The sequence below is a fragment of the Cyprinodon variegatus genome, unplaced genomic scaffold (genome assembly GCF_000732505.1).
Source record: "Cyprinodon variegatus isolate N-32 unplaced genomic scaffold, C_variegatus-1.0 Scaffold9, whole genome shotgun sequence".
NCBI lineage: Eukaryota > Metazoa > Chordata > Actinopteri > Cyprinodontiformes > Cyprinodontidae > Cyprinodon > Cyprinodon variegatus.
The window spans coordinates 2,814,283-2,834,344 of NW_015150462.1; the positions used below are offsets into that span (position 1 = coordinate 2,814,283).

The 20,062-nt window shown below is 44.0% G+C and overlaps 2 protein-coding genes across 11 annotated transcripts in view; both read right to left on the reverse strand.

The window, feature by feature from the left end:
• Positions 1 to 31: 31 nt before the first annotated feature.
• On the reverse strand, positions 32 to 3,923 carry rbm43 (RNA binding motif protein 43). The gene is made up of 3 exons (XM_015378415.1): positions 3,517 to 3,923; positions 1,395 to 1,489; positions 32 to 1,297 (listed from the first exon to the last, which is right to left on the reverse strand). The coding sequence occupies exons 1-3, from the start codon at positions 3,713 to 3,715 to the stop codon at positions 248 to 250; spliced, it is 1,344 nt and encodes a 447-aa protein (XP_015233901.1). The 5' UTR covers positions 3,716 to 3,923; the 3' UTR covers positions 32 to 247.
• A 255-nt stretch (positions 3,924 to 4,178) lies between these two features.
• Positions 4,179 to 20,062, reverse strand: part of LOC107087116 (R3H domain-containing protein 1-like) — a 50,468-nt gene continuing 34,584 nt past the window's right edge. For 5 of the 10 annotated variants that reach the window (XM_015378513.1, XM_015378529.1, XM_015378521.1 and 2 more), the window contains 19 exons: positions 19,802 to 19,942; positions 19,483 to 19,591; positions 19,210 to 19,305; positions 18,923 to 18,948; positions 18,667 to 18,720; positions 17,768 to 18,000; positions 16,590 to 16,862; positions 16,099 to 16,238; positions 15,787 to 15,903; positions 14,659 to 14,997; positions 14,438 to 14,573; positions 11,498 to 11,655; positions 11,164 to 11,297; positions 9,923 to 10,026; positions 7,888 to 8,069; positions 7,194 to 7,323; positions 7,016 to 7,113; positions 6,867 to 6,938; positions 4,179 to 5,196 (listed from right to left, as the gene is read on the reverse strand). In XM_015378513.1, the coding sequence (XP_015233999.1) occupies positions 5,194 to 5,196; positions 6,867 to 6,938; positions 7,016 to 7,113; positions 7,194 to 7,323; positions 7,888 to 8,069; positions 9,923 to 10,026; positions 11,164 to 11,297; positions 11,498 to 11,655; positions 14,438 to 14,573; positions 14,659 to 14,997; positions 15,787 to 15,903; positions 16,099 to 16,238; positions 16,590 to 16,862; positions 17,768 to 18,000; positions 18,667 to 18,720; positions 18,923 to 18,948; positions 19,210 to 19,305; positions 19,483 to 19,591; positions 19,802 to 19,942 (2,545 nt within the window). In that variant the 3' untranslated portion in view covers positions 4,179 to 5,193. The remainder of the gene's footprint in view (positions 5,197 to 6,866; positions 6,939 to 7,015; positions 7,114 to 7,193; positions 7,324 to 7,887; positions 8,070 to 9,922; positions 10,027 to 11,163; positions 11,298 to 11,497; positions 11,656 to 14,437; positions 14,574 to 14,658; positions 14,998 to 15,786; positions 15,904 to 16,098; positions 16,239 to 16,589; positions 16,863 to 17,767; positions 18,001 to 18,666; positions 18,721 to 18,922; positions 18,949 to 19,209; positions 19,306 to 19,482; positions 19,592 to 19,801; positions 19,943 to 20,062) is intronic. The other 5 variants (XR_001481336.1, XM_015378557.1, XM_015378547.1 and 2 more) reach the window with 5 other exon arrangements.

Sequence of the window (20,062 nt, forward strand, 5' to 3'; positions counted from 1 at the left end):
ATTGGCATCTGTCAGATTTTGGTTTTTAATTAGAAGCCTGTCTCTTGTAATAAAGAGGTGAGACGATTAATTAAAAACAAAGACATCTGCTTGTTGGAACTCTGGATTTATAATGAAAAAAAAAATCATTCATGAAAAAAAATTGATCTTTTGTTGACACTTTTGTTCTATAACAGTATTATACTAAAATCAATGCAGAAGCTTTCATTATGAGCAACAGCTCCCCCTTGTGGTTTCCTATGTATACTTACTTCCAGCTTTTACCTATTCTGGGATTCATATGACTGAACTTGTCCTTCATCGTCTTACAGAACAGGTGGCTGGTTTCCGAGGGGCCGACCACTTTAACGCATGAATCCTCAAACACGCAGAGAACGCCTGCGAACGACGAGGACTCAGATTTGCAGATCTGAACCAGTTTCCTCTTATCAAAGAACTTATAATTGTCATAAAATATGCTGTGAACTCTGAGTTTAGATCGCCAAAATTCAATAAAAGCTTCCAGGTTTTCCACGACGTATCTGAAATTCTTTGAGGCCTGCTTCTCACTCAGGGTTATCCTCACAAGCTCGTTTCCTTCTATATCTTTAGTAGAAATATCAACACCATTCAAGAACTCATTTAACTCCTCAAGGTGAAATTTTTCAATGTATCTAAATGTGTATAAGTCGGCCCAAATGTCCTCGGAGGTCTCTGCTTTGCTTGCGGAGCTAGTCGAGCCTTTTTCCAGGTGGTTCTGAGGGGACTTCCTGTTCCTGGATGATTCCAGTAAGCGTTTGGAGAACGTTCCTTCCACAGGGAGCCGTCGGAGGCCTGGTGAGGACAGCATTCCTGCTCCCATTTCCTCCCCATCTGCTCGTCTGAAGCTCCCTCCGGCTAAACTCTCATTAAGAACTTTCTGCCTGAAGGAAGCTGTCGGACCTGAAGTCAGGATTCGGACGTCTCTTGCTTCATCTGTGCGCAGCAGAGACTCTGAGAAGCTGCTGGGATTTGCTGCTTGCTGCTTAGCTTTAGTGCCTCTGCTGTTTCTTAGCGCATTCTCAGATGCTAGCGGGCTTTCTCTGGGTTTTACATCAGCAGTTTGCGATGGGGGTCTGAGGCGGCCGGCCCGGGAGAGCAGGTCTTCTCTGAGGGCCCGGACGGCGGAGAAGGGACCCTCTATGGAGGCCCCGCTCCCTGTGGGTGAAGCGTGGAAGTGGATGGATCTGTGAGCTGATTGCAGACTCTTGATCAGAGAGGCCTGGTCACTGCCGAAAACGGAGAGGTCCACCGTAGCTCTGGGGACGTACAGAAAGACCTGCAGCAGAAGAACACGTCTGGATCAGGACCTCAGGTGTTAAAGATGAAAGCTATTATCAGGTTTTGGAATTGATGTTGAAATGAACTGAGCTTACATCTGAGCTGAAGGGAAACACAGTGAGACGGTGGTTTGCTTTAAACTCCTCGTCCATCATGACGTGCTGATCCTTTCCCACCACCCGCTCTGCATCTGCAAAGAGACTTTTTTGACTCGACTCATGTTTGGAAACTAAAATACGATCATGCAGCAGAGTAAAACAAATAAGAAAATCATTCATTCAGAGGAATACGGTTTAAACGTTATTAAAAAGATTAAATCTATTGTATTTAATCACAGCAGATAGGTCTGGGAGCAAGCTACAAAGATTACAGCAGGGTTAGGTTAATAAAAACAACACAAGAAGCTTTGAATATCTCACAGAGCCTCATTTAATCCATTATTCAGAAGTAGAAACAGTAACAGCCCGAAAGGAAGATCTACCAATCATACATTTGAGAGGCTAACTGGAGGATCTGCAAAGATCCATGGCTCAGAGTTGGCTGGTAGAATTGATTCTGTTGCATCATTCAGTGACGTAGAAGCTGATGTGTTTATTTAAAGTTGGACAGAGTTAAATACAGTGTAGGAGATGCACATCAGACAGAACAAAACACCTGAAAACAAACAGGCAGTTACAAAAGCATGATTTATATCACAAAATCAGTTCAGAACCTGTAGAGGTTTCAAATCACTTCTAGAGCAGGCCATTTTAAGATTTAATCACATAAAAAATAGAATGTGGTGATAACATGAAGAAGTAAAATGAAACGATTGGATTAATTGATTATTGAACTAGCTGACAGAGCAAGATTGTAAAAAATATATAAACATTTTGCATTTAAGATTAAAAATTTTTTTTTTGTCAGTCAATATGTTTTAGTTCCACCTGTTTTCATTTTTTAAAAAGATCTTCTTTAAGGAATCTTTGGTTATCCAGTTATTACTTGAAAAAATAATCGACAGATTAAACAATTTGCAAAAATAATTGTTAGTTGCAGTGCTGCCTTGCAGCAATAAGGTTCCGGGTTCGATTCCCGGCCCGTGGTCTTTCTGCATGTTCTCCCTGAGCATGCGTGGGTTTTCTCTGGGTACTCCGGCTTCCTCCCACAGTCCAAAAACATGACTGTTAGGTTAATTGACTTGTCTAAATTCTCCTTAGGTGTGAGTGTGTGGGTGAATGGTTGTATGTCCTGTTTGTCTCTGTGTTGCCCTGCGATGGACTGGTGACCTGTCCAGGGTGTACCCCGCCTCTCGCCCATTGACAGCTGGAGATAGGCACCAGCACCCCTCGTGACCCCACTTGGGACAAGCGTGTCAGATAATGGATGGATGGATTGTTAGTTGCAGCTCTAGTCTATATGGATCTATTGTTCCTTATGTGTTGTTCTGACATGCTTAATCCCAAGTGGGCTCAGGAGGGATGCTGGCACCTATCTCCAGCTGTCTACGGGCAAGAGGCGCATGGTTGCCAGTCCATCAAAGGACAACACAGAGACAAACAACCATTCAAGCAAACACTCACACCTAAGGAGAATTTGATTATCCTATCAGTCATGTTTTTGGACTAAGGGAAGAAGCTGGAGTACCCGGAGAGAACCCACGCATGCTCATGGAGAACATGCAAACTCCATGCAGAAAGACCCTGAGCGGGAATCGACCTCACAACCTTCTTGCTGCAATGCAGCAGAGGTACCCACTCTGCGACTAACATAAAGGCCTCATCTGTCTGACCAATTTTTGCGCTCCACTCAATTTTTTGTAATCCAGATGCTAAAAATGATCAGAAATGCTGTTTTTGCGTTTCTAAAAGTAAAGGATTTTATACCTTTATACAGTTCCAGGTGGACTTATATTAGTATTTGCAAATGAGATTAACTGAACACAATCTGAACTTCTTAAACTGCCTCTGGTGCGCCCCTCTATATTGCTGCCCTGGGTGAATGCCCCATTAGTAGTTATCTTTATCAATATGGCGGCAACTTTAACCTGCAGGATCTTTTATTTATAGTCAGTAGTTCCGGGTTAAAATGGAATTTCGATACTTTCACTTTTTCCCCTCTAAACAGGAAGAATTATGTGAGCTCATAAAATTACAGAAAATACCTTTATTTTGTAGAGAATAATGATCGTTTCGCTCCCAAATTGAGTTTAAAGCTCAATAAAAGCAGCTAATTCACCTTCAGCTCTGTCGAAAGTCACGAAGGCTACTCCGTTCATGCTCGTGGGGTATTCCACGAGCTCCACGTCTCCTCCGTGACTCCTCCTGCGGGTCTGAAAGTGAATAGTCAACTTGTCGACCATCCTGCTCGGCTCCAGCTCGCTGGGCACCCCGGAAACGACCACCTTCCTGCGGGTCTCCGCCATGGCTGCAGTCATGGAGCCCAGCAACCGCCGCAGTTGGCGCGTTTTTTCCCCACCCACGCTAGGGACGCTTACCGTTGCTATAACCACTCAAATACTCGGACTGTTGCTGCTTTTAGTTTCATTTTTAAACCAAGTGGAATAACTGGTGCTGTACCAGTAGCAAACGACCACTAGATGGTGCCGTTTACCAGCATTTACTGCTGTAGGACGGCAGTTTGTCCACTAGATGGTGCCGTTTATCAGCGTTTGCTGCTGTGTGCGCGCAGTTTGTCCACTAGGTGTCTCTGTTTACCCCAAACTGAGCCGCGGGGTTAGACGACCAACAAAAAGGCTAATTTAATGTCTTTATTGAGCAAAATAAACTAAGCAGGAAGATTTATTTCCATGCCCAGAGGTAGAAAGCCCATAAATGTACCTTTTCTTAACCCAAACTTTGGAAAAATAATTAAATAACCTTACTAAAACTGTCAATGTGTGTGGTGCAAACATTTATTAAAGCCAAACAAACCAGAAAAACAAAAGTTTGAAAAACCGTAAACAGAAAAAAACTCTTGTTTCACAAATTAAGCCAAGAGTGACACACTTGATTTGCATTTTAATTGTGCATATAAACATTTTAATTTAACCATATAAAACAAAGTAGCCTGGCGAGTGCAAACCGGTATAGGAGGAAGGGTCATAAACAAAAAAATAAAAATAAAAAAAAATAATAAAACAGAAATCCAGGCTGTCTGATACAAATGAAATCTTTCACTTTGATTACTTCAGTGCAAATGCAACATTCACTGTGTTTGATGGTTCTTTAAATAAATCAGGTAGCTCTATATTCAGTGTTTAAACATTGTACAGCTGCTACTCGGGAGCGGTCTTGTGTATCTAACAGATTAAAAAACTAGTTTGATAAACTTAAATGTTTTATTTAGAAATTGGGCAAATTGAAAAACAAAGCAGATGTGTTGTGATGTCATCACACTCAGATACCTGCCATCACAAGAGACATGAGCTGGCTAAGAAATACTCTAAAAGAAAGGCTTAGAACTGAAAGGTAGATTTGTTGAACTCTTTGCACAAACCTGTCAACCAGGGAGAAACAGAAAAAAAAAAAAAAGCTAAAAAATAAAATAAAAGTCAACATTCACAACTCAAATATCGGATACTTTGATTTGGACAGTATTTGGGAGACGGTCCAGACTGAGGCAACAGAGGTTCATGTCGCCTTCAAGGCGCTCAGAGATCCTAGCAGCTATGAGCTGGCCTTGTCCGAGTCACGCCGCTCCCACCCTCTGAATACAGAGCTAGTTCTGAGTTTTTAAAGTGGCGTGCTTGGCAAAGGTATCACGGCCAGATGTCCTCCAGGAACGCCTCTGCTCGGGTTGAGATGTCAGACGATTGCTGGATTCATTTGCTTCACAGAGCTTCCGCCGGGATCCGGTGGGAGTCTGTGCAGCTGATCCCCGCCGGAGGACGTGTCATTTCCAGGGGCTGACTTCTCACTGCGGACACACAGAACAGCACTGTGAGCAGCGGAGCTGGTAAATAAAACTACTGTCATGGGTGAAGAGAAGGATCGGAGCTGGACCATCGGGGAGGCTTAAGATGAACTGCTGCTGTCAGCTGGATGGCCGGCTGAGTTTCCTCAGAGAAAAAGCAAAAAAAAAAAACAACCTTGTTGCATTCTTATAAAAATGATAAACTAGGAAATACATTTCTTTCTTTTTAAGAAAAAAAAAGCATTGAATTGTTGACGGCGGCACCTGATTTAAGAAGATATCTCAGCAAAAAAAGGTAATAAAACAGCACATTTCTTTCAGAAAAATAATGCCGGGGCTGCAGGTTCCATCGGCAGGTGTGATTTCTGCCTCGTCTGTAATTTATTCTGCTTACATTCACCGACAGATGCTTTTTTTTTCCTCCCCCCCCCCAACCACAACGGAGCGCAGCAAACATAATCTGACAACAAGAAAAGTGATGCTACTTCACTAAATCTGCTAAATTGGCATCAAAGCAGCTGGTTTTTAATCCGCCTCATGGTTCCTGTCAGAAAAGATGCTGCTTGTTGAGATGTTTGTGCAGAAAAGCTGAAAGATGGTTGGAAATATTGAAGCCCTGGACACGTTTAGAAAGCATATCTGGCTTTTTATTTGCTTGATGTATAATAAAAAATGGGGAAACATAGGAGAACATTCCCATTGTTCTGTATGGTGAGGGACCTGTCATGCTATGGGTCAGTTTGTAGGAGAAATGTAATAAACTGAGACGTTTCTATAATTCCTTCATTTTCACTTTGTTTAAAAAAAAAAAAAATTCATTTTACCTCCAACTCCCACAGCTGTCATTTTGACGGCTCTATTAGTGGCATTGTAAATTCTTTCTGCCGTTGATTGACGTTTGGTACAGTTGCCTAGCAACCAACATTCTACTGAGAAAACAAACTCTTTGGCTAATACAGAAAAATGGCTTTCAGAAGAAATCTAACAGGGAAACAGGCTTTGGAAATGCTTCGAAATATTGATGACAGCGATTGGGGGTGGAGCGGGAGAGATCGACGATGACGACCGGTCGGTAGGAAGCGGCCATCTTTTACAATAGTTTAAGACATGGCAGCTATAAACACGTCGGTTTTGTTCAGGAGCTGCTTGAACGTCACCGTCTCAAGCAGAGGTCTCATCCTTGATCTGGTCAAACGAATGTGTGCCAAACACATGTGCTTTGGCGAAGCAAAGAAAACACTGTGAGGAGCTTCAGCACTGACTGCACAAAAAAAAACTGCTCATATGTTTATTATGAATGTAAAAAGGTGATGAAATGTGCGGGGGGAATCCATTTCTGTAAATAAAATCGTAATTTCAAACTTACTTAATTTACAGATTTATTTTAATACAAACTTAGACTATAAATAATAATGGCATACCATACAGCCTTTAAAGATATATATATATATATTAGCATGTTTAAAGGTCTAGATACCAAGAATGAGTTTATATGGCCACTGGAACCATTTAAGTCGATGACATCATCACTGATCTTGCATTGGGAAAAATGTCCTCTGTCAAATTGATGGACTCCTGGGAGTCCTAGTGTTAAAGAAAACCTTCACAGATCTTTATGAACGACATGATAAAAATCAACCCGTTCCATCTGAAATCTCAAAGACTAAACGTACACTGAGGTCAGAAGAGAGAGGTTTTCTGCTGGACTTCCTCCCATGACCGCTACGCCAAACTCCCAGAGGACCCTGAGGAGGTGGAGAACATCCGTTAGGCTTTAATAATTCAGTTGAAGGAGTTTAACCTGATAAACGGGGGCTTTTACCTGGTGTTTGGTTACCATGTGTGCAGTGTGCAGCAGCGGAGGTCTGATGGAGGGCTTGTACTGCAGAGGCTGACCCAGTAGAGAGTACTGCGTTTCACCTGGAGGTCAGAGCGACACAAAATTAGCCACAATCCCAGGATGAACTGGAAGAAGTTGTTTAGATGCGACTGATTCAGACCTTGTCCAGTGTGGATGAAAGCTGTGGGGAGCTGCGGATGGTGGGACAGCATGGGGATGGGGGAGACGCCTGATGGTAGGCCCTTGATGCTGGGCGAGGGAGTGAGCGCCGGAGACGAAGGCAGGCTGCTCTACACGCAACACGCCGGCGGTGCAGAGGGACGAAGCAGAGAAACACACAAACACTTTCATTAAAACAGAAAAAAGAAATCAACTCCTCCAACTACTTTTACAAAGTCATTGTGATGTTCAAGTGGTTGCTTTAATGTACCATTTCATCCACATTAGTCCCACTAATGTACCATTACACCCCAACGCTAAGGACTATTTTCTCCTCATTTTCAGGTTTCGGCAGCGCCGGCTTCATTTGCGCAGCCTATTTACGGCGACATTTAACCTGCCCGCCGCGGCGGAGGGAGAGACCGAGTCTGGCTCAAGGCGACAATTCTCCAATCACTGTCACACTCACGCAACCAAAATAAATTAGCTTTTAAATTGCTTTCTCGACACCGTCTTAAATTTGCAGACATGCAGCATGTTGTTCTCTTAGCTGCGCAAAAACCCACCGGTGGGAATGGCTGGAAAATTGCAGCTGACGAATCGGAATCAGAGCCGCTGAGCTAATTACACCTTGTCAGAAGTTCAGGAAAGACATTAAGAGTGATGCATGCCTCCAGCTGGGCAGGGTTTGTTACCTGGGTGTTATCGGGAGTCGGAGGGAGCTCGGGGGGCCTGCGGCCGCGCTGCTGCTCGGCGCCTGAGTGTTTATGGCCGGACTGCTTCCTCTGGCAGGGGGAGGGGGCCCGGGGCTGCGGGCACGGCGGCCCCGTCATCTGAAGCATCACCATACCTCCGCCGTGCGCCGATGGTAACAAACCTGGATCCACACAGATCAGAGCAATCAGTTGGAATCTGTTCAGCTAAACACCTGATGACTGTTTGCTCCTCGGGAATTAATAGTTTCAGGAAGTTTCAGCTCCTGAAAAATCCTCCATGATTAAAGACTAATTAATTAGACATTAAAGGAGCTCCAACGATCGCATTAATTAATGCGTGTTTACCTTTAGCTCACTTTCTGGGTGGAAGTCATTTAGTAAACTTTGCACACTGTTGAATTATGAAATTACTCTTCTCAACGGTAAAGAGACGAGAGATATCGGGACATAATCTGCAGATTATAACCAGCGCCGCCAATTAAAAGTGTTTACTGGTCACGCTGCAGGTGAGACCTTCATCTGACCTAATTACTGGCAGACTGGAAAAGATGGCGTCCTCCTCTGTGCTTGCAGAATAATCAGACATGAATAATAAAGGTCATTACTGAGAAGCCTGTGAATCGGAACATTTAAGCCATTTTTAATTTTAAAATATATATTTTTTTAAATTGGAGTCTGTCAGAAAGGCAATTAGACCAAAGAGACAAAACAGTTCAGAAATATTTAGCGATAGTGACATGACACAAAACAGCCACAAGGTGGCAGTAAGATTTTTCCTTTTTTTTTTTTTTAAGTAGAAAAAAATAGCGTAGCTCTAAAATATACATAAAAACCTACAAATTATAGCAATTAAAATAGGGTTAAAAAGCAAAACTAAACAAGCATTGTGTTAAAATCTTTTTTTTTCCTTTTTTTAATAAATATTTTCGTAGATGTTTATGATACCTCACTAGTTCTATATCGATACATGATGTTGGTTTTAAAAAAAGTAACAAATTAAACAACTAAAAATGTATATAAACAGAAAAAAAAAAAAGAAGTAATCGGAAAAAGACAAAATTTGAGATTAATATCTAATTTTTACAGTTGGCACTTTAAGTGACCCGTTTCATCATAAACAGAACCAGAGCAGATTAAATATTAAGCAGAGCTGTGATTATTCTCTTCAGATGACCTCATAGGCTTCATGCTGACAGAACACTTCCCCCTGGTGGCAGAAATGTGCAACAACAAGCAATCTGAAAACCTTTTGTTATGTAGGTTTAGAAGCATCGCTTAAACTGACTGAGCCCGCATCCATCAAAGATCTCATCTCGTCTGATTATAAAGATGATTGCACTCTGGACAATATAATAATTACATATTTTTAATTAAAAGAATCTGCTGCGGAGGTTTCATCTATATTCCTGCTGGGCTTCTTTAAGTTTTGTTTATTCCTGCAACTTAAATTTCAACTTACTCTTCCCAACTATACTATCCATCACGCATTTCACTACAGCAACTCCCACTCTGAGGAGTAATTTGTTGCTTTAGCAGCTTTTTTTTTTTTCTTTTCACTGCAGCAATCTGTATTTTAACTGACTTGATGTCAGCAGAACATTTTCAGTGGGCGATGGGTTCGGCTATTTCATCTCCGTCCAGCACTGTGAAAAAAAAGAAAAAGGTTCTGGTGCCAATCGCTTCGCCTTACAGACCCTCCAGGGGCCCCGTCATCACTTCGCCGCCCCTCTTTTTCATTTTAAAAACCCAGAGAGGAAACCTAATTATGTGTTGCCGCGCAAACAAAGCCTAAAGTAAGCCGGGGAGGGATTATTTCATTACTGAATGCAGCATGGTGGCTGTGCAGGAATGCAGTTTGCAGGTTATTGACACTAAGAAATGGGGGGAAATAAAGTGTGTTGGAGAGCTGGCAGTGATGGGGGGTCTCCAGGGTGGCTCGTGTCAGAAGATAAGAATATTCCTCTCTTCGCTTCGTGATCCTACTGTAGATGGGTGGGTTTGAAGGCTCAGCTACCTGCGTACTGTTGGCCTGGGTGTTGCTGGGAGACGCAGGGAGACGAGCTCTGAGGAAACTGGAGCGGCTCGATCATGGGGGCGGGCAGGAAACTCACTGTTGAACTGTGAAAGAAGACAGAGATAAACAAAACAATCCAATCAGGTTTCTTTGGAAATTGTGTGCTCCTGTTTCGGACATCAGGGAAAAAATAACCGCTTGCATCCATTAAAGGGGGAAATTTTCTAAACATAAGGTACATCTCCAGGAGGTGTGAGATCTTAGAGCTGCAGCTAAGTATTACATCTAAAATGCGAGTCCATCTGGAAAATAAGCTCCCTGCTCTGCAAGCGGCCACCCTGGAGGGACCCGTCTCCAGCTGGTGAAGAAGCAGGCTGCAGGTGGACAGTCGGCCCTCGTGGGAAAAAACACCGAGCCGCTCCGACGCTGCTGCATAAATCATCTCCTTGCTGACTGGCCTACAAACGCAGCCTCGTTTCACAGCTGGGGCAGCGAGGGAAGAAAGTGACCTCTCTTCTCATGCGAGCATTGTTCCTCTGCAGGTGAAGCCGTCAAATTGATAAGCAGCATAGAGGTAGAAACTAATTACACCTTTTACTGTCTGCAAACTAGTTCTATCGCACACCATGAAGGCAAAAAAATAAATAAAGAATAGATGAATAAGAGAAACTGCAAACTTCTCCAGTGACAAATCATACAGCTACCCACAGACAGGCTCTCCAGGAGGAGAGTGCTAATAACTTCATTTTTTCCCCCCTTCAAAGCGAACAAAGAGGACCTTTGCTCTGGAGACTTGTTGGGTCTGTAAAAACACCATTCTGCACTTTTAAATTGGTTTTTGAGGGAGAGCAAACATTAAAACGGAGGTAGAAGGTTTCATCCGATCCTGATAAAAGCATAGGATGCTAAAATAAATCAGTTTAGAACAAATGGATGCTTAAATTTAATAATTCACACAAAGCATGATGACTAACAATAAGTTTTCCATTGGGAGCAGCCGTTAAATATATTAAAATTGCTCAAACTAATAAAGCAATAATGATCTATACATCGGGCTGTTATTATAGAGCTTCCAATGCAGCGGCAGCTCAGCGGCTATAACTGTGATTTGCTGAGGCCTTTAGGAGTCAAAGCCAAACATATTCCATCTTTAAGATGCTGCGCAATTCTACATGCAAGCAGCTAATCCATTGGATAAGTAATAGAAACGGCTACGAAGGAATAAAAGGGTGGAGGGGTACCTCATGGTGGTGTGCTGGTTGCTGGGGAGCAGGCTGTAGCAGGGCTGCATGCCAGAAACAGCCACTGCCCCCTGCCCTGGCTGGCAGGACACAAACACTGGCTGCTGGTACGTCTGCTGCGGAACAGAAACCTGCTGCAGAGAAAGAAACAACAAAATCCGACGTTTCAAAATCTCATAAGAGCTCAGAAAGTTTATGTGAGGATGAAGTCTGCGCTCATTTCTGGTGTTGAAAACGTGACGGCCTGAGCTGAGCGGCTCGTAACTAAAAAACACAATTTATTTGAGCCAAAATTAAAAACCTCTCGTAGGGGAGTGCTGGCAGATCAAAGTACCTGATAAGACTGCATTGGAGGGTACTGGACCATCATGCCTTGCATCTGGTTGGCCATATTGCTTTGCTGGTTGCCAGTGAGAGCGAGGCTGGCGGTTGGCTGCACGCCCACTACGGTCTGGTAGCTGGACGCTGGGTTTGGCATCATGGCTTGGTGCACTGATGGCAAAAGGACAAAAACAACACTGTGACCCAATAATAATAATAATAATAATAATAATAATAATATTAAAAACTTGAGAAGCACCTTAAAGTATTTATCCCTCAGAAACTTAATCACATTCTGGCTATTTTAACAAGATTATTTCAAATGTCTAAACTACTATTACTAATTTATCTAAATTCCTTTTAGATGAATCGCTCCCGCAGCATGACACAGCCACTGTGTGAGCCATGTTTTCCTCCATGCATTGCTTTAATCCGTGTCTAATTTCACATACTAAAACGAAACAATGAATATAAATGCTTTTACAAGAAGCAGCAAAACCCTTAAGGTGTTTGTTGGCGTCGAGTGAGAGATTAGCATATTAAAACCCGACGAAGGAACATTAAGGTTACTGTAGAGTGAGAACAATAGAAGTGGAGCCGTTTCTGCTGAACAGGTTTGCTCAAAGTCAATATATTTGATTTAGCCGGGGGTAGCGTGAGCCTGTGGAGTGAGTAATGGATCCGGTCCTCGATGGGGAATAAAAAGAAGAAAACTTCACTTCAGATGAACTTATTTGGGAGCGGGGCTGAAGACAATGATGCACAAAAGATGCTGCAAAGTCATGAAGGGTAAAAAAAAAAAAAAAAAAAGACTTAAATGTCAAGGTGACAAGAAAAAGAAGACGTTTAGAAAAACTCCTCCCCTCCTGTGCCCCATATACACAGGAATCCAGGTGACAAAAGGAGAGGCCGTCCTTTTGTGAAGGTGTCTTTACGGCCCGGCGCTTTGGGAGAAAAGTACAACTAGACAATGAGAGAGCTCCACAAGGAACCCGAGCGGCCAGGACTATTTTTATCCGCCCACGCCTCCCACCTTCACTCCCCAAACCAAGCATGAAATGACCCTCAGATGAAATGCACCTCGCATTATTCCATTCCAGCAGGCACCAGATGAGCGCAGATTTGTGATTTCCTTTATATTTTCATAAAAACAAGGTAATGAGGAGCAACAACAGAAGCGTCTCTACATCCTCGGTTGAAAAGCTTAGAGCTCAGTGAGCATTTTCCTTTTTTTTCCCCCTTCCTTGTGCCGGCTGTGTGGCACGGACGCGGTAACGAGGACTTGTTTCCTGAAAGCGTGCTGCGGGGGGGCTGAAAAAGAGACCGGTTCACTGTGAGATTCATAGAGGCCTCTCAGACAGCGTCCCGGCCCCGAATCCCGCCTCCCAAATCTCCGTCATCACATCTTCCAAGCTCGTTTAGACTCTAAACCATCTGCTGTTGTTGTAAGAATGAAATAAGGAAAATAAAACACTACCTTCAAGGGAAGAAGGTTTGTTTTTAGTGAAGCTGCTGCGGTTTCAATTAACCAACGCTAACCGGTAATAACCTCTCCCTCTTACCTTAGAGGAAAGTCTAAGGAAGACGGATGTGCTGCAGGAAATGTCCATGACAGAAGGTGGTGACTGACTGATGCAATTAGGTGCAAACGGCGACAGGCTCCTCTGCGGGCGTCGGCCGAACCGCCTGAGAATTCCCCATTGATGACTTCTGCATCATATGTGCACTCACACCTTCACCCTCATATCATTATGTATTTCTTTCTCTTTAATAAATGCAAAAAAAATCTGAGCGGAAATGAGCTTTCTGATCTTTTTTTTCCCCCTTATCATTTCACTGCCTCCCTGAAAAATAATTGCAGTTCTCCGCCTTTGTAGGTCAGCTTCATTTGTCCGCTGCCTATTCCCCGGCTGCCCAGCAGGGAAGCCACATTTGCAGCCCTGAAGATGACAGAATAGTGCCGCAGCCACTTACAGAGACATATGTGCACGTGTGTTTGCACAAACCCCATCCGGCTAAGCAACTGCATGTGTGTCCGTGTGCGCGCGGTTAGAGAGAAGCAAAATGGGAGCTAACAATCCTGACTCCTGTGGTGAGGGAAGGAAAAAAAAAAGAAAAAAGAAAGGGAATAAACTGGTGGATAACTCCCAGGGATATATCTGAGGCCGTTAAAGCAAGAGAAAAGAAGCCAACAAGGTTTTTTTGTCCTTCAGCAGAGCTGTTGGACAGCAGCTATCTTGTAAAGAAACAAAGCAAACGGCGGCGAGAGCGTCGGACAGTCGAGGTCTTCCAAACAAGGCTGATGTTTTTCCTCTCAACAGCAGGACGCAAAGGAAGCAGCGGCTCCTTCTCATCAGAACATCCTTCAGATCTCTGAACCAACTTTGAGCTACGTCTGAACGACTGTAGTTTTGGACTCATCCTGACAGCCGAGCGGAAACCTGCGGCTAAATCAAAGATGTAATCAAACTCTGGCAGCTAGAAGGGTTTTTATATCGAGGAGGAAAAAAATAAAGTTTAACAATGAAGTTCTTGTAACGGAACGATACAAAGAATAGTGCATAATTGTGAAGTGGAGGGGGGAGCTGCAAACACTGATAGCTGAGAGGACAACAGCTGTGTCTTCATGTGAGGGTCACCAATGATCAGGACGGATCTGTGTAGAGGTATCATAACCCTGGGCTTTACCCCAAACACATCACAGCTGCTGTAAAACAAGATGGTGGCAGCGTCATGATAAGGGCTGCCTTTCAGCATTGACAGGGAGGCTGGAAGAAGGAAAATTCGAGCCATTTTGAGACTGCAGCAGATAATGAGACTTTATTGAACCCAATTGGTGATTTTCCCAGATGCTTTCTGTTCAGTCTGACTTGGATTAAATATTTTTACACACTTTCCTGCTGCTTTACAGTAATGCACTACTTTGTGCGGCTGTGTTTTGTGTAGTTTGTACCTTGCTGCTGTGGCGGGTTCTGGCTCTGAGGGCAGTTATAGGCCAGTTGGTTGAGAGGAGGCCGGTACTGCTGCTGCTGCTGATGGTTGGAGCACTGGGAGTGGTGGGCTGAGGAGCAGTAACATGTAGGCATCTGCTGGAGACGCAAAGGACGACTTTAACACATTGGCTTAACTTCACAACTAAAGGATAGAGGACTAGTCAGAGATGATTCCTCCTACCTGTTGCACAGGCTGTTGGATGTAAGCGTGTTGCTGCAGCAGGGGCTGATTTAGTGCAGGATAAGCTGCAGAGCCGGCGCTTGAGCCGGGATACGTGTAGTTGGAGCCCGGCGGCGGGAGCGGGACGTGCTGACCCTGCAGCACTCCTGGGTGACCCCCTGATGGCCCTGCCACCATGTAGCCGCCGAGCTGCTGCGGTGGAGCTCCCTGCAGCACCACAGGGGATGGGTGGTTGTACGCGGAGGGGTAGTGATGGCCGTCCGGAGCGGACGCTCTGCCGTCACCGGACGGCTGCTGCGACAGGGTCAGGTGACTAAACTGGGCACCGAGGACGTCAGGCTGCAGGGACAACCCCGTGTTAGAAGAACGCTTGTAAAAACTTGCAAATCAAGGCTGTAATTCAGGCAACATGGACTAATTGGGTTAAAGCCCTCCTTTCTAAAGTCAACTACTGATCCAGATCACCACGGCGAACCAGACCAGGTCACTTCTGACACGCTGGAAGAGTCGTGTTTTCAGTCATGGATTATTCAGAGCTAACATCTGGTGATGAATTAAATATTAATGGAACTTTCCGCCAGCATAATTAGCCACAGAGGCACGTCTTTGACTAAAACCAGGTCAGAAATGAGGTTAAGTGAATGCATGATCCACATATGTGGAGAGGAGATACTCCTTCCCACCTCTCTGGCACTGCCGGTAAAGATTGAGCTTTTATTAAGGAAGAATTATCTCACAGTTAAACATCTTATAATTAGGAACTCTCTTTTGCAAAAGGTAAAAATAATCCAAATCTAACCTAAAATAACTCTTGCTGCACTTGTTGGCTACCTAATAATCCCCATTTAGTTCATCTAAACATTATTTTATTGGAAAAAAAAAAGCAGATCTTTACCTGCATCTCAACTGCAACATGTGCAGAAGGTATGATAAATAACTAAACCATATAGAGCAAAAAGACCTGGGTCAAAGTAGAGCTAAAAGCACTTCTAGAATTTTAATTCTCTGACTTTTTATTGTTCCCACTTCATTAATATCAAATAGAAGTGCTCAGAGTAAAAGCCTCAATGATCCAGGTCTGTCAGGGGATGGAAAGTGTTTTAAAAATGGAGGAAAGAGGTTCTGTACCACAGTGTATTGTTGGTTAGGATAGACGGGCAGGAACTGAGAAGAAGGAAAAGGAGGATAAGAGACCGTTGGGCTGTGGACAGGCTCAGAGGACGGCTGAAGAGGAGGACAGATTGGCTGAGAGGGGAAAAGATGAACAGAGGGACGGGATGTCAAAGTGGACAAAGGAGGCTAGTCAGCTCAGTAAGAGTCGGTTCAGGGTTAAACAGTCAAAGAGTTAGTGGGGATTAGGGCGGGTAGAAAAGCACGATAATGTAGATTAATATTTTGCAAAAAAAGAGGAGGAAAACAAATGCATCCATGTGCACTGACCTGTGAGTGGATGTGATTGGCCGGCTGCTGCTGGGAGGCTGCAATGATTGGCTGCGGCGTGGTTTTCCCCTGCTGTGGGATCCTGCCAGCAGCCGGGTTATAAATCACTGCGCTGCCATCAGGGTGCATGAAAGGCTTTCCTGTTGAAACCAAATCACAGCAGATGAGGGATCCTAGCCATATTAATATATGAAAAAATCCAAACGACCGAGCTGTGGACCGATCCAGGGACACGCCGGGTTGGTCCGAACCGGGCTGCTTCTGATGATCCCTTTGCTCTGCGCCCCCCTCCCCAAGTTCACCGCTCGGAGCCGTGATGCATATTCACAGATCTGGCCCATCTGTTCCTGCATCCTGATCACAGTAAATTTTGTCTTCTAATTTGACATATTCAGTCATGAATTTTCATTTGGAAATTTGGCTTTCATCTAATGCCTCAAGCTAAAGCTAGGCCAGCACCCGTTTGCTTCGTTGGGGCCCACAAGCCTCACCTGTGTGCGGGTTGATCAGAACGCTCCCGGGTGGAATCCCTGAGGCGTCTAGCGGCAGCATGTAGTAGTTTGGCGCATCGCCGGGCGACGGCAGCAGCTGGGAGGGGGCGCTCTTTGCAGCTTCGGGGTGTCCCGGGCCTCTGCTGTTGATGGCACGGTGGGACAGGAGGGCGCCGGGGACGATGGAGCGAGAGGAGGCCGACATTGGGAGAGGCAGATGGGGGCGAGACAGAGAGCTGGAGGAGGAGCCGACGCTGCTGCAAGATTCAGAACCTGAAAAAGAAGGAAAACTATCATCTAATGACCAAAACTCTGAGGGTGATTAGCACGTTGCTTCTGGCTTCTCCATGTGGGCGTTAATGAAGGAATGTTACTAATAATGCATCCTGACTTCAGGCCACATCAGGCGAATGTTGATGATCCATAATGAAGCTTTCCTTCTGTAATTAAGCTTTTGTATTAATTTCAAACATTTGTGCAAATGACTTCAGTAGTATTTTTCTCTTTTTTTAAGCAGCTGGTTTGTTCATGGACCATTGATGACCTCACTAAGAAAAGAGAGAGATGCAGTGTTGCAAAAAATATTCACCCTGAAACTTCTATGAATCTGTGAGACACATTCTTCTCATCTAACTGTAGCATTAAATCCGATCAAACAAAGAAAGGTTTGAGATCAGAACACATCTGGATGGGAGGGAAGCAGTAGCTTTGTAAACAACTTTAAGCAGCTGCCTTTCAGCGAGAAAAGGCTTCGGGCAAAAAATAAGAAAACATCACGAGAATTGATGTGAGGGAGCGCGCAGGGCAGCTCTGATAATGAAATAAGCCCAGGATGCAGAGCGCCTGTTCTCAGCCAATAAAAGCATGGATGGATCATACTGATGGGGTAAGCATTTACTGGTGGAGAGTGGTCTTAAAGTCTTAGTAACATGCTTCCACTGCTAAACAATGCAGTAAATTGTGGCTTTTTGCTTTTTATTCTCCTGCTCAAACATTTTTTTCCATCCTCTTCCATTACCAGGTTGAAGTGGTGACCAGTTTTTCTAACATAATTTGTTCTGATATAATCTTTGCAGCTCTATCTGCTAAATCCTGGTTATTTTTTGCTCACGACTAAAAGATGTTGAACGATCCATACATCGGAAATAAACACGTTTTATGGGCGTTTCCATTCTTACCTGTTTTAGAAAGCTTCCCGGTGCTCCTGCTGCTGGCCGTGCTGTCTCCCCGGACGAGCCCGGGCGAGATGCCGCTGAAGCTGCTGGCCTTGGTGATGGCGGGCCGCGGGGCGAGCCGGTTGGAGCTGTCAGAGCTGTCGGTGCTGCTCCACGGCCGGGGCTCGCCGTGCCGGGGCAGCGTGTCCGTCTCGGAGCTGCTCTGGCGGCTGGCGCCGGAATGGCCGGCTCTTAACCTGGATGGGGAAAAGGGGGCGCCATCTTCATTACCGTTTAATTTCTACCATGTTACTACGACAGATCTCAAAATAGTGAACAAGTGTGAAGTGGAAGGAAATCTATTCATTAATAAAAGCCTTCTCATCAGACCAGAGATCATTATTCTACATGTTGGCATTTGGTACAAAACGTTGTCATCTGCGTTCTTTACTTTCCATCAAATCTGAGGCCTTAACAGAACATCTGGGTTCAGGCAGGGATTAGATCACAATCGGCTAGACTCTTCTAATCAGGTGACCCTCCAGTAGAGGGGGAGAAGTGATCTTTATCTGGACAAAGATTTGAAAATTCTTTTCCTTTTTCACAATTATAAGCCATTTTGTGTCGACCTGTCAAATATAATCCTGATAAAACAATAAAAAAAAGTGATATTTTAATCAATCTGGCACAGATGGACTGATCTTCCTTGGTGGAATAATATCTAATTGAATCAAACTGGCCAACTTTTTAGTTTTGTTCCCAGACGGGCATTAAATCCTTCAGCAGAAGCTTTCCAGAAACAAATCCTCAGATCAGCGATGCTTCTCCTGAGTGGGACGATTAAGACAGGAGCTGTGCTTCTGGTTCAGTCTCTCCAGGGAGGACAGACGACAAGAGACGGGGAGGAGGGGGGGTGGACTTACCTGAACATTTGCCGCCTCTGTTGACTGCTCATGCATGCGTGTTCCTCCTGTGCACTGAAGAAACAGCCAGAGAATACATTCAATGATGTCTGACTACACTTGTTAAAGATTAAAAGACAAAAAATGATTATAAAATGAAAGATGGATATTATCTGTAGAGCTTTAAGGGATGAAATTTGCTCTAAATAAAAAAAATTAAGTTCTAATTAATGTCTCATGTTAGATAATTGGTGGTTAATGCAAACTTCCTACTTACCCTCGATCTAATAAGAAGTGTTCTCCCTGTAGGTAAAAGAAATATGTTAAAAAACAGGTAAAAATAAAAATCCCAATAATATACGACATGTATAAAAGCTATAAAAATGGCTGCTGCACCACCGGAGACCGAATCTCCGTGCATAAATTCATAAAGGCAGCACTAGTAATTGGTGGCAAGAAATCCACTGAATTTGCACATGAATAGATATGACAAAGATTTGTGAAACAAGCTCCCCAAACCCCACACCCTCCCCATCCCGCTCCGCCTACACCAACAGCTCTCACATCATGTGCAAAAATCCTTTCTCTGGCTCGCTGGTACTCCTCCTCCCTCTCCTCCATCGATTTGCTCCTCTTGTCAGCTTTCAAACGCATTCGGATCTGGCAAGGACACACACATACACACACAGAGTCTTCCTTAGCAGCTATGTCAGGGACGCCAGATTGTCTCACTCTTCCCAACATGTCAGAAATGAAAGTGACAGCTTGGGGAAGAAGAGGGAAAAAAAAATTATACATAGATATAAAATAAAATAATAATAAAAAAAGAAAGCCTACCGAGCCGTCTTCACGATCAAAGCTGGCATTGTCTCGTTTGAGAATGTAGCGTTTCTGAAAATCGTCCGTCCTGTCATCCTTGATGTGCTCCGAGAATTTCTGATCGGGTCTGTTGGCGGGTGAATTCACAGGAGTTTTTAGTGGCAGCTTAATTTATTACAGATGCTGACAGCAACATATGCTAAGCAAGCAGCAAAGTTCCCTGCCGGCTGGTTTTAACCAGCCTGCGACTAAAAAAACTCACTAGCAATTAATGAGAACAGGGACCACCAGCGATCTAAACAAAACAATGTTAAATAGAATAAAAAAATGGACTTACATTCTAGTGTTGATGGTTTTGTTGATCACCACTGATTTTCCGCTGGGGTCCACATTGTGGTCCATGCCAAAGTAGGCTGCTACGCGATGCAACAGCATCCTGTGGTAGGACGTCATTGGAGGGAACTTTCTCTTTTGGCTTCTTAAAGCAGAAACGGGGAAAAAAACAACAACAGAAAGTTAGCTTTAAAGAAATTATGCAGCTAGAAGCTGCTTTGGAAACAAACAGGAACATGAATTTAAGCTCAACCTTGATGGATTA